The sequence below is a fragment of the Neofelis nebulosa genome, chromosome 13, assembly GCF_028018385.1.
Source record: "Neofelis nebulosa isolate mNeoNeb1 chromosome 13, mNeoNeb1.pri, whole genome shotgun sequence".
NCBI lineage: Eukaryota > Metazoa > Chordata > Mammalia > Carnivora > Felidae > Neofelis > Neofelis nebulosa.
The window spans coordinates 8,626,428-8,638,409 of NC_080794.1; the positions used below are offsets into that span (position 1 = coordinate 8,626,428).

General features: G+C 47.3%; 1 protein-coding gene across 1 annotated transcript; it reads right to left on the reverse strand.

Annotated features, from left to right (window-relative positions):
* Positions 1–1,824: 1,824 nt before the first annotated feature.
* ZP4 (zona pellucida glycoprotein 4) lies at positions 1,825–9,357 on the reverse strand. The gene is made up of 11 exons (XM_058696012.1): positions 9,186–9,357; positions 8,636–8,923; positions 7,262–7,459; positions 6,360–6,547; positions 5,721–5,818; positions 4,727–4,857; positions 4,133–4,322; positions 3,909–4,056; positions 3,499–3,577; positions 2,146–2,262; positions 1,825–1,928 (listed from the first exon to the last, which is right to left on the reverse strand). Exons 1-11 carry the CDS (start codon positions 9,355–9,357, stop codon positions 1,825–1,827), a joined length of 1,713 nt encoding a protein of 570 aa, XP_058551995.1.
* Between the last annotated feature and the right edge of the window lie 2,625 nt (positions 9,358–11,982).

Here is an 11,982-nt window from a genome sequence, read left to right on the forward strand (position 1 = left end):
TTCCTGGTTGTTGTAGAATGCCTGTCACATCGTGTATCTCCAATACGTGTTTGAATTTAGCGGACTCTAGTCATGCTGTAGTTCCTAGCTTGAGCAGCTCCTAGCCAAATGTGGCTATAGACCCACAAAGTAGGGCTAAGAAATTTAATTTAGAAACCGCTAGTGTATTTAGATACTCCGAAACTTAATGTTTGGAACAATTTGGGTATGTGAACCTATTTACATACCTATTTGGGTACGTAAACATTCTAAGACCTAAATAATGGTACTTCTGGCTAATGTTTAACCTGCAAATTAAGGTGTACTATAAATATACATGGATGTAAAACTAGAGCTTAAATTAGGTTTTACAGAAGTGATAGGATTTGGATGCATTACATCTATTCATGGTTAATTACATCTATTCATGGTTTCCCAGGTCAACTACAGTTCTACTTAGTGAACAAGTTAACTGCTATCTCCACTGCAATCCAAGACCATTGCCCTTCCCCTTTAGCACAGAAGGTAGTCAGTACTCCCAGCCCTTTTCTCTAGGCATCTATTTTAGCCACATCCCCCAAGCAAGCATCAGGCCAACAGGCAAGCTTTAGAAAACCTTGTCAAGCTCAATCTATGTGCCACTGGAAATTAGTCCTATGGAGGAGCAGAGGGTTTTCAGTAGGAGATGGAGTTAAAAGCAGAATATCTGAAATTACACTAGATCTCAGACTAAAACAGGCATCCCTAATTCCACATTCATGTTTCTGCCCTCCAAGTTCAAGTTGTGTTGCCTTGGTCCTCATTTGGAGTAGGAGTTTACAAAGCACGGTGGGTGGGTGCTACCTCATGTTTTCGTGAGGCTCAAGCGTGTGATCAGGCATCTAGGACAGTTCCTGTCACATAAGCATGTAGTGTCCCTGTTGGTTAAACAAGGAAATACACAGTCCCTGCTTAGCAGTTTGAAGTGAGGTTGACTTGTCTACAAAGCAGGTATTTCAGTACCAAGTTTAATGCCTTTTACTCTGCCGAAATATAAAGCAATCTAGAAGTTACTCCCTGAAGACAAACGGGGAAACTTTGTTTAACCAGGATTAATTTCAGAAATCCCCCCTGGAGAGATTAGAGACTGCCAGATTATGGCCAACAGTCCTAGGGAGTCCTTGGAGCAGGATGTTTATTTCCCTGGAGAAGTCACCATGCTTTTCTGTTAGTCTTAAGACTGGTTCAGGCTCAAAACTAAGCTTCTTCTGATCAAACTACTTGCAGTTGACAAATCCATGATCAGATGCTTCCTTTTAGTCACTGGTAATAGACACTGGATTTCAGTGTGGGATGATTAGAATAATATCAGGGTCACTTGAGAAATGGTTAGAAGTGTAAATTCTTAAGCCTCAGCCCAGACCTACTTAAACTCGGGGGGTAGGGCCTATATGGTTTTTTTAGCAGCCTTCTTTCAGAGAACTTGTGGTCTAGAAGATTTCAGACTAGGTCTAGATTAGTTCTGCCTTAGTCTGATTGGTCTTTTGGAAGAGTTTTTTTCTACACCCCCTCTTGAGCTTGAAACCATCTCTGCTAAATCTGATGTGTTTAGTTCTTGTATCCTCTGCTCAGGTGGTCATCCAACTATGAGTCTACTGCAATGTTATTCTATTTGGAAGCTGGAAAGGCTGGCTGGAGTCAAAACCTAGGGTATCATGGTTTTTCTTCTACCATCAAGCAAAATAATGCCCCAGGCTGGAGAGAGGAGATGCCCAGAGCAGATAGAGGACTTTATAGTGCTTTTGAATGAGAGGCTGGGCACAGGCTGGTAATGCAATCTGGTTTTATTAACACAACTGGAATAATTCACCTCCGTTTCCTGATAGCCAAGTAGGACACTAACAAGAATCCAAAGATTAGGGTCCCGGAAAGGCCTGCCATCCACAGAGCTTGGGAGTCTATAGGAGAACCTGTAGGATGGACAAGGAGGTTGATGGATGCCAAAACCAAGTGATACCATAGCCTGAAAAATATACATGCTCTTTAGGAAAACCAAGCTGGTCAACTGGAGATTCACACCGGTCGTATTAGCACGGGATAAGAAGTGGGGATGAGGAAGTAGCTTTGGTTTGACTAGTGGTTCAGGTATGAGGCTTCAAATAGCTAGTTAGGTCTCTTCCCACTCACTTGAGTTTTTGTGGAGCTTCTCTGCAGAGTCCATAGTGGCTTGGAGCAGAATCATGGGACCCTTGCTAGAGATGCTCGCAGTACTGCTGTGAAGATGGAGGTCAGAGCGTCTTCTTCCTGTTGGAGAGAAGAGAGCTAGGGATTAGTCAGACTCTTTTGCACACGGTGGGGGTGGGAGTTGGAGAGTTAAGTCCCTCAATATGTACAGCTCCGTCCCATGCCTTCAGAAAACCTCGTTAAAAACCAAAACCAAAACAACAACGGGGTGCCTACGTGGCTCAGTTGGTTAGGCGTCTGACTCTTGATTTCGGCTCAGGTCATGATCTCACTAAGTTCAAGCCCCCCATCAGGCTCAGCCCTGACAGTGCAGAGCCTGCTTGGGATCTTGCTTGTCCTTTCTCTGCCCCCTGCTCGCACTCTCTCAAAATAAATTAACTTAAAACAATAAGGAAAACACAGAACCTCCTTAAGGTGTTAGATATAAATTCTTGTCTGAGTTTATGTTAACACTGCTACCTCAGTTTCGCCAGAATTTGGTAATAGAGATTAGGATATTAGCCTTTCCCCAAACTGTCATCCTCCTCTGGAAGAGTCATTTGGACAGTAACCTGTTAATACCAACACCCTTTCCTAAGCTACAAAGGTAACTGGTAGCTTATGAATCCCATTTCTATTACCAGTTATAGGACTTTGGAAAAGTCCATCTAAGTTTTAGTTTCTTTAGGAGTGTACAGAATATTTTTGGAGTTATATCCTAAGTATTTAATGCAGTATTTCAGGACTCTCATTACATTACCAGGAATATATTTTTGCCAGAAGGGGCTCACGAACCCCAAGTAATTCAGGGGCTAGACAGGTAAAATTTAGTGGACCAGGTAGGAATACAGACATGTAACAAGAGTATTGGCTCTGATAGACTCAAGTAGATACTCTGTCGGCAATCATATGCCACCTATAAATCTTCAGGTCATGTTGCCAGACCTGCCTTCGAGCAGGGGTAAACATCTAGATTTGTGAACTAGCCGGATAACAAGGGGTTTGTTAGACTGAGCCATATGTAGGTCATGAGCCAGTTTGATTCCTGGCTTAATCATAATGTATATGGAAAAAGCAAAGACTGAGAGTTACTGGAGGATTGATAGCTCCTATTTAAAAGGCTTGGAATTCTAGGAAGCTGCTTGTCTGTTCTATTGCCTGAAGATACTTGAAGCAGCCTCATTATGAAAAAATAAAAAAAAAAAAAAAAAATCAATCTTCACTTGGAATCATTTGCCCACAGGGCAAGAGAGGTTAGCGGTGGGACTCCAGATTATTTCGAGTTTGTCCTCCAGTGTAGACAGTGTGGATACTCACGCCTGGCGACAGGACAGGTTATCCTACAGGAGGAGGTCCCAGCAGGCTGGCAGATGGATACATTACAGTGCAGATACACCTGGGAGCCAACAGAATGGAGATCATGGAGGAGAACCACATCAGAAGTCTTAAAACTTACCTCCCCGGGAAGAGGTTGAAAGAAACTTAACAGCAAATCTGGACACCCCAAGCCAATATCGCAATAGCACTGAAGAACTAGAGTCTAGAGGGCAGATGACACTTGTGTCATTGGGATCAGTGATCACTTTGAGGAAGTACCAACAAGCCAAAATCAAAGGGCAGCCTTGGCCAAGGACTGGTGGGATGTGGAAAGGATTCCAAGTTGGCAGTTGGGGAGGGGGCATTCGGAGCCCTGCTAAAGAACACACAGGGCAGAATACACATCCTACCGGTCCCCTGAGTGCCCACTTTGCCATGGTGTCCACAAAGCTGAAGGTGAAAATACTGAAGCGCTTGTAGTAAGATGGAAATGGTGTATCCGGGGCCTTCTGGACGGGGATCAGCTGGGTTTGATAGTTGTCTCCAAGGTAGGGGCATCTAAGCAAAGATATCCAGCAGTTGGGATGGGCTTCCATGGGGGACCCCAGCACAGGTACACGGAGAAACCACTTACCCTCTCACCAGAATGGGCCACTGGGACGGACTCTGGGAGTTCTTGCCGGGTGTGGCCCAACAGTTATGAAGGAGCAGCGCCAGGGAGGGGTCTGTTCTGTGGCGGATAGAGACCTCCACATAAATGGGATCCCGAAGCAACTTTACCACTGGGTAGTCACCAATACTGTAGTAGGAGCCATAGTGCTTATCTGCAAGAGGCCAAAGTGGGTTGGAGCACTAAGGACAGAGCTAGAACTCTCCAGATGGCCTGAGACAGACCATCACCCATATGAGCACCTCTAGCAAGTATCTTATTACCAACTTGGTCTATTTAAATATTTTTAGTATTTATTTTGAGAGAGAAAGAGCTAGACAGAGCAAGTACACAAGTGGGAGGTGGGGCAGAAAGGGAAGAGAGAATCCCAAGCATGGTTGGGGCCATCAGCCTGGAGCCTGATGCAGGGGGCTGCAAACCAGGAGATCATGACCTGAGCCAAAACCAAGAGTTGGATGCTTAACCAGCTGAACCACCCAGGTGCCACCCAAGTTGGTCTCCTAATTGCAAGAGAAGTAATAGGTCTTTAAGACTGTAGGCTAGCCAGGAGGGTCTCACCTTTGGCAATCTTGAGTTCCAGAGTGAGGGGTCCATGCTGGGTTTTCAGATGGGGTGGTGGGATGGTAAACACCTGAACACTAAGCGGGAAGGCATTGCTCCTTACAGAGTAGCTGCAGCTAACTCGAAGCCTATGGATAAACATGATCTTTGTTAGCTCTCGTGGGTGGTAGGATGGGCCCCCACCTTTCAGGTTTTAAAGGTTTTTAGGAACCATTATACACTAGGCATGGGACGAGTTTGTCAGGATGGGTATGGTTTTGGAGCTTGTGGGAACTAGATCTTAGCTGGGGAGACTAAGACCTAGACAGGATCAGTGTTTGAGCGTTGGAGATCTAGGAACCAGGCAAGACCTAGACGTGGTGCTGTGAGAAACAGGTGCCTTTTGTAGAGAAGGTAGTCAGGGAAGATCCTGCAGGGAGTGGCTATGAAGGAAGCTAAGTGGTAACAGAGGTAAGAGGAGGGAGAGAAACAGAGAACAGAGGCCAGAGTTGGTCCTTCTATCTGGTCTCCTGAGACCACAGTCCAGGGTTGGAAACAGGGAGAGAGAGATGGCATTTCACAGAAGATGGGTTAAGACTGGGAAGTAGGCAGTGTTTCATGCAAGGTCCTACAAATTACCTTCTTATCAAGTTTAAGCTATGTCAGGACAAGGAGGAAGCTTTGAGTGTAAAATCTCATCTAAGGTGTTAAGGGATTCTTCTTGCTACAGGGTGGACTATGCAGGCAGAGGGGAGAAGGCCAAAATGAACACAAGGAAATCCCGGTCAGTGAAATAGGAGTCCAGGGGAGTTTGAGGCTTAAATGAAGTCAGTGGCAGCGATGCAGGGAGATTTGATCTGATATGGTCAGTGAGATCAGACAGCCGAGGCAGTAGATGGGTTCTCTGGTCGTGACCAGAGGTTCTGTGGATTCAGGGCTTTACCCTAGAATCCTGTTTTATGGAAGGGAAGTCATTCTGGTCCAGCAGGGTGAGGTTAACTCAGACCTTTACCTGAAGATACTGTCACGGGTAATAGAACCATGGCTCCAAGTTCTCACATCTCTAGCTGCCACCAGCTCATTTTCATATACTGCCTGGTCTCCAGTGACCTAGAAGTATGGGCAAAGAAGTGTGGCCATTCCTGCTAGCCAGGTGCCCTTTCACTCAGAATTTGCTCTGATCTAGCAGTCAGCAAGGCTACCCCCATCATAGGCTGCATTTTCTTCCCCTTGAGCAGAGGCAAGAGCAGGTGGCATTAACTGACCTGGGACCTTCTCACCTCACTTAGCTCAGGATAAGAGAATAGGGCTTTGAGCACTCCGATGAGGCAGCCAGGAACATGACCACCAAGGTCAGCCAATTTCCCTGCTTGCTTCCCAGGGCAGTGTGGCAAGAAGAACCTATTACTTGTCCTCATGTGTGGCTCAGTAGAAGTGCTCCGGCACAATTAGGATCTTAGCTGAACACCCAGGGAAGTTTTCTGCTTTCTCAGCGATGAAGCATTCTTCTGTCCTAGAGACCATCCTCCGGACCAAGAGGTGGTCAGCTGTATCCTTCCTGGCTAAGAGACTCCACCACTCCTGCCCTGTCACTAGGACATTTCTGTCTGACTTCGAGTTAGGAACATGGCCAAAACTCAGCTGTTCTTACCCATTTCGTGGTGCCACAGGAATTAAATGGAAAAAAGAACAGGGCAAAGGCACGTGTTGCTTTCACAGGGTTACATTCGTGGTCCTTCCCAAAGGCCAAGCGCAGAGAATTTAAGAGCAGCGGGGGTGAGGTCACATTCCGAGACACGGCGATGGAGAAGTGGCCGTCTTGGGTACAGCGTGAGGTCACTGAGAAATCAGAGTTGCTGTGCTGAAAGCAGGTCCTCCCTCCCGGTATTGAGCCAGCTAGACATTTAGCTACTTTTGATCCCTCTGCCCCCGGGAAGCTGCCAGTCCCGGCTAGCGACCTTGCTGCATGTTCAGCTGTCTGAGCCTAATTAAAGCACTGAATGAGCATCCTCACGAGCCCCTGGGTCTGAATGTTGCCTCCACTACTTGAGCAACTTGAGGCAAAGCATGTAACCTCCTAACTCTAGCTTCCTCCGTACAATAAGTAAGACAAAGTATTATTATACCTATCAGTCAGTATTCAGAGCTTAGAATACAGGGCTGCCTGTACGTGTTTTGCATTAGAAAACCTTAGAGTAGGATTTGGGACACACAGGGAGTCTTGAGAGGAGGCTCTGTTGACACTTAACCTATGTATTCCCAAGGTGCCTCGTAGTCTTCGATTTCTGTCAACTGGCTATTTTGCACATAGCCTTAGCTTCTGGAGTTCATTGAATATTTTGGTTTCTAGGGGAATTGGCAAGGGAAGGCTGTAGACAGGAGCACATAGGGTCAAGTATTCTAGGATGCGTTCATAGCTTATAGATTCAACTTCTGGTCATCTTTAAACATTGGTTTTCTGGTGGGGGTAAGGGGGGAGGGAAGATCACCCTTCTCCGGGTTTAGTTGCGAGTAATCCAGATTTTAACCGGTTTCAGAGATGCAAGAACTCACCTGTGTTTCCATAGTAACAGGAATTTGCCTCCGATTTGTAGCAGCAACCAAGCTTGTTGCAGGCTCCCTGAGTGATGGGTGAAGAAGCACATGGTAACCTGTCCCACATTGGGACAGAGTCACACAAGTCCGCGTTTGGAGCTTCGAGTGCCACGTTTTGAAGAGGAGAGGGACTGAAGCTCGATACCAAAGCTTGGTCTTTCAAGAAAAAAAAAAAAAAAAAAAGATAATTACCAAGTATCAAAATTTGGGGCACCTGGATGACTCTTCATTTCAGCTCAGTTCATGATCTCCTGGTTGGGAAGTTCGAATCTCACATCAGGCTCTGAGCTGTGCTAGCATGGGACCTGCTTGGAATTCCCTCTCCCCTCTCTGCCCCTACCCCATTTATGCGGTCTCTAAATAGATAATATGCAAACTTAAAAACAATTAAGTATCAAAATTCCCACAGATGCCCTGATGATCAGGGTGGATCCATATTACATACTAGTGATTACATTTCAGGAAGTCAAGTCAATATTAAGTCCCCTGGGAAGAGTCCCCGGAAACTAGTACATTTTGAAAGAAGAGAGTCCCAGCAAGAGCAGTAGGTACAGTGGGGCCCTTTATGCTTTGCTTCAAGCAAGAGATCCTTCCTTCCGTTCTGCTGAGATGCCACTCCATCTTCGAGAGCTAGGAATTACCAGGGGATTGTTCTGAAATGCAGGTTCTGGTACCGCAGGGCTGGTACAGGGACCGGGATCCTGCATTTTCATCAGTGCTATCCCTCTGGATTACATTTTGGGTACAAGGTGGGGTAGAAGAGGGGACTACAGGTTGGAATCCACTAGGACTTTGAGGGAGGGCTCGCAGAGGACAAGGCAAGATTCACCGAAGCCTAGTACGAGTCACATTTCCTGCTAATTCCCCAGCTGAATGATCCAGTTGCCTCCAGCTGAAATGGTGGAGTCCTATTTTCAGGGCACAGTTGCTTCTGGAAGGCATCTGCCAGGTGTCCTCGGTAGCTTCAGTTTTCTCCTGAAGCGGCTCAAGGTTGAGGAGCTCCAGGTTCTGGGCTAATTCTGGTTTGAATCCCAGCCCTGGCACCCACTGGGAGGGGCCCTTGGCCAAGCTTGCTGCTGGGGGCAGCGATAGATAGCGTGTAAGGCACCGGTTAGGACAAGGGAGGGGACAGTGAAGCACTGCACAGTGCCTCGTGCTGAATAGTTGCTCTAGTGGTGGTTATCCTAAGGGCTGCGTGCGCAGGGCAGCTGGAGGGGAGTCCTTCCGGAGTGGCAGGGGTCACTGTCGCTGCACAGAGTGGGTAGAAGAGGCCCAAGAACACATTCCAGGCAGCTCAGCACCACCGAGAACCCGAGAGTTTCCAGCCCTTACCTGGGGGATTCCTAGGACACCTGAGCACCTTGGTGTTGGCAACCCTGCGCCCAGCCGCATCTGTGCCTTCAACTCCGACTATCATGACATAGTGGGAGTCCTGGGGAGTCACCCTGGATGCTGGGGTGGGGGGCCTCGACGTTCCTGGGGATTGGGTCGTGCTCACCCACTCGGTGACATAGCAGCTGCTGTAAGACGCTTCTAAGAGCACGGAGCCCCCCGGGCTCTCCCTTACCCAGGTACCGCAGCCGGAGTTGTTCTGCAGCCTGTGTGGCAGCCCGCGATTGTCTGGGGGGTGATGGGGAGCAAAAAGCACAGGTGGTCAGTCTCCACACTCACCAGGGCCGGGAAAGGACCGCCAGCTTTGCCCATTGGACCCTGAGGGGCAGCAGCGAAGAGAGAGAGGGACAAGAGGGGGCTCGGATTCAGAAGAGAAGTTACATTTTAGAGGGTTTGATCTGTAGGAGTACCTGCAGAGTTCACCAAAGGGGGAAAATGTTAGGAGGGCGAGAGCGCTAAGCCTCTAAGCCGGGGGAGTTGTCCAACTTACCCCAGGCTATGAGTGCAGGAGTCGCTTTCCCAGGGCTCGGGTTTATGGTAAACCGAAGGCTCTGGAGCCCACAATGGAGTTCACTGGGATAATCTGGTACCTGGGGCTTCTGCTGGCCACGCACAGCAAGAGACAAGGGAACACAGAGCAAGAGGGGCTGCAGCAGCCACATGATGCCATCAGGAGCCCCCACTGGCTGCAAGACCTGTACTTAGTTTCCCACGAAGCAGAGCTCCCCTCGCCCCGTGAGGTGGCTTTAAATACAGAAGGAAACCGCTGTCAGGTGCACACCTGGGTGACATGCAGGTGAAGCTCCTTTGGAAAGGGTGGCTCTTCAGCCTCATTCACTTTAGGCCAAGGTCTGCAGCTGCATCGTGTTAAACACTGCAATCCAGGCAATTCTGAGCTCAGGAAAAGGGTGGTACCTTGTAGCTCAGAGAGGCTTCTCCAAGATGGCTCCCGTGTAGCACTTTATTCTAGTAGCTTACTGACTTCAGGAGACCATCTTCTAGAATTTCGCGTATTTGGGTACGAATCGAGCCCCACTGCTTATGAGCTATGTGATCTCGGTAAGTTACAACTTTTTGGAATCTCAAGTTTTCTCTTCTGTAAAATGGGAATAATATCTCCTGGTAGGAGTATGCTTGAGGGTTACGTGAGCTATTCTACGTCACGTGTCTGGCACGGTGCTCAGCCAACACTGTTGGGGCCTTGAAGGACCCCCATCACCTTCATGGTTCTAGGCTCTCACAAGAAGTTACTACACAATTGGAACCTGGCTTAAATCTCAGAAAAATGTAACCTTGATTCAAAAAAAAAAAAAAAAAAAAAAGCTGACTTAAAACCCTTCCCTGGCTCTAAGAATTCCACCACTGGAGTCTTTTCTTGACAAATTCCAAAAACTGTGTTTGCCATAGTGTCCTATTGGGCTCCCTAATAAGACCTAGGTGAAAATGTGGATCGTGACATAAATTTCCCAAACAAATTCTGCCTCTTATATGGATATTTTTAAATCTCTTACCATTCGCCTAGGTTTTAGCCATATTTTCATAAATACGTGGGAGTTTGCTATTTGTATGCTTTCCACGTTGGTGTTCTCATCCTTATGAGCTGTGGTTTGCATGTTCTGGGCACCGTTTAGGCCCTAGCACCAGACCAGGTTATAGAGGCATTCTGAGAGCTTGAGGAATGGATGGATATACTTCTCACTGCTGAGGCAAGAACTTGAAAACTGGCTTCTGATCTTCCACCAGTTTCCCCCAAATGGTCTTCTGATTCTGTTTAGCCCAATATTTATCATATGGAAACTTTTCCCAGGTCAACAAAAAGTCTCAGCCAAAGCACTGAGAATGCATATACAGGTATCTTTACTTCTCGTCAACTAATGGAGAAGAACAAATATATCTTCCTGGGGAAATTGGGTAACTCATGTAACCATGTGTTAACAGCCAACACTGAGGGATTGCAGAACTCTGCCCTCCTGGGTGGGATGTGGCTTCCTCACCTCCTCTGCACTGGGTTTGGCCACTGGCCTGACACATCCCATTTCCTTACCCACAGGACTTACCTTGTTGGATTCCAGTGGCCTCTTACTTATTTTTTATTGCGTCCTGAATGCCTCAGACAGTGTGTACTCAATGCTGACTGAGTAAAGAATGAATCAACGAATGTGCTTTCAGTAGTGGCCATGTCCTGAGGCTGAACCCCATTGAAAATGTGGCTCAAACTTATAATCTTTAGGTATTTTTCCTTTGAGTGACTATACACGTGATTGCAAGCACAAGAAAGAAGGCGATGCGTGTTATGTCTCGGGCTTAAAGGCCAGTCTCCCCGCTAGACGTACGAAGGCTGTTCTCTAAAGCAGTGAAGGATCGAGGAGGGTTGCTCGTTTTGCTAATGCTTGGGAGGCAGTATAGTGTAGTGGTTATTTGGATTTTGGCCGTGAACGAACCTGGGAACAAATGCTACATCATTACTTCCTGGCTCTGTGACCTCTGTCAGCGAGTTGCAACTTTTGCATCTGGGAAGTGAGGATACCTCCCTCATGTGGGAGCTATTAGTACGACTGACAGGTATCGTTTCACGAGACAAAAGAACGCGTGTACAGTGCTTCTGACGAAACTTGCTGCGTAATTGTTAGTCAGGAGTGTCAACAAGACCAGCGCAGTGCTTGGGAGATACAGGTGAGATGGGAGGCACTGAGAAAGCAGGTGCCATGCAGTGGCCTCCTTGGACTGAGGGGGGGGGGGGGGTCTGAGGAACAGCTTATCCTGGGGAGACCTCTAGTCAGGCTCTGTGTTTACACAGTTAACAAATGAACATATAAATCTGAAACCGGGGAAGACATCTGAAAGTCCACCCAGGCTCATACCAGTCACTCTGATGCCACGGGATCAAGGACGCATCCTAGGAGAGTATGCCAGCAGGGCTGGGATTAGGTGATTTCATGCTTGCTGCTGTGCTAAATCCCCCTGAGGACATGTTCATCCGGCTACACCGCTCAGTTTCAGGAGAGAAAATGCACTGATAGCGTGTGATCCACCTCGAGGAGCCCCACGTTTAACTTGTAAAATATCCTCTCCCCCATTCTCTCAAAAGTAATGCTCTGCTCTTTGAGTTTGGAAGGGCAAGTGCTGTTTTAGGTCAGAATCACTCGATCACTTAAAAATAATTTTAGTGGATTTACATACAGATTACAAATCACTATAACCTGTAGAGACTTACCGAAAGCCCTGCAATCATTGTACCATTTGTTTGATTCCTATTTTATAGGTAGATTTAAGGATCCATCTTGGGA

Coding starts and splice junctions, on each gene's coding strand:
- ZP4 (XM_058696012.1), bottom strand. CDS start 9,357: ATGTGGCTGCTGCAGCCCCTCTTGCTCTGTGTTCCCTTGTCTCTTGCT. Junction 5,819..6,359: donor CCTGTGGCACCACGAAATGG/GTAAGAACAGCT, acceptor CCATACTTCTAG/GTCACTGGAGACCAGGCAGT. Junction 2,263..3,498: donor AACCTGTCCTGTCGCCAGGC/GTGAGTATCCAC, acceptor TCTCTCCAACAG/GAAGAAGACGCTCTGACCTC.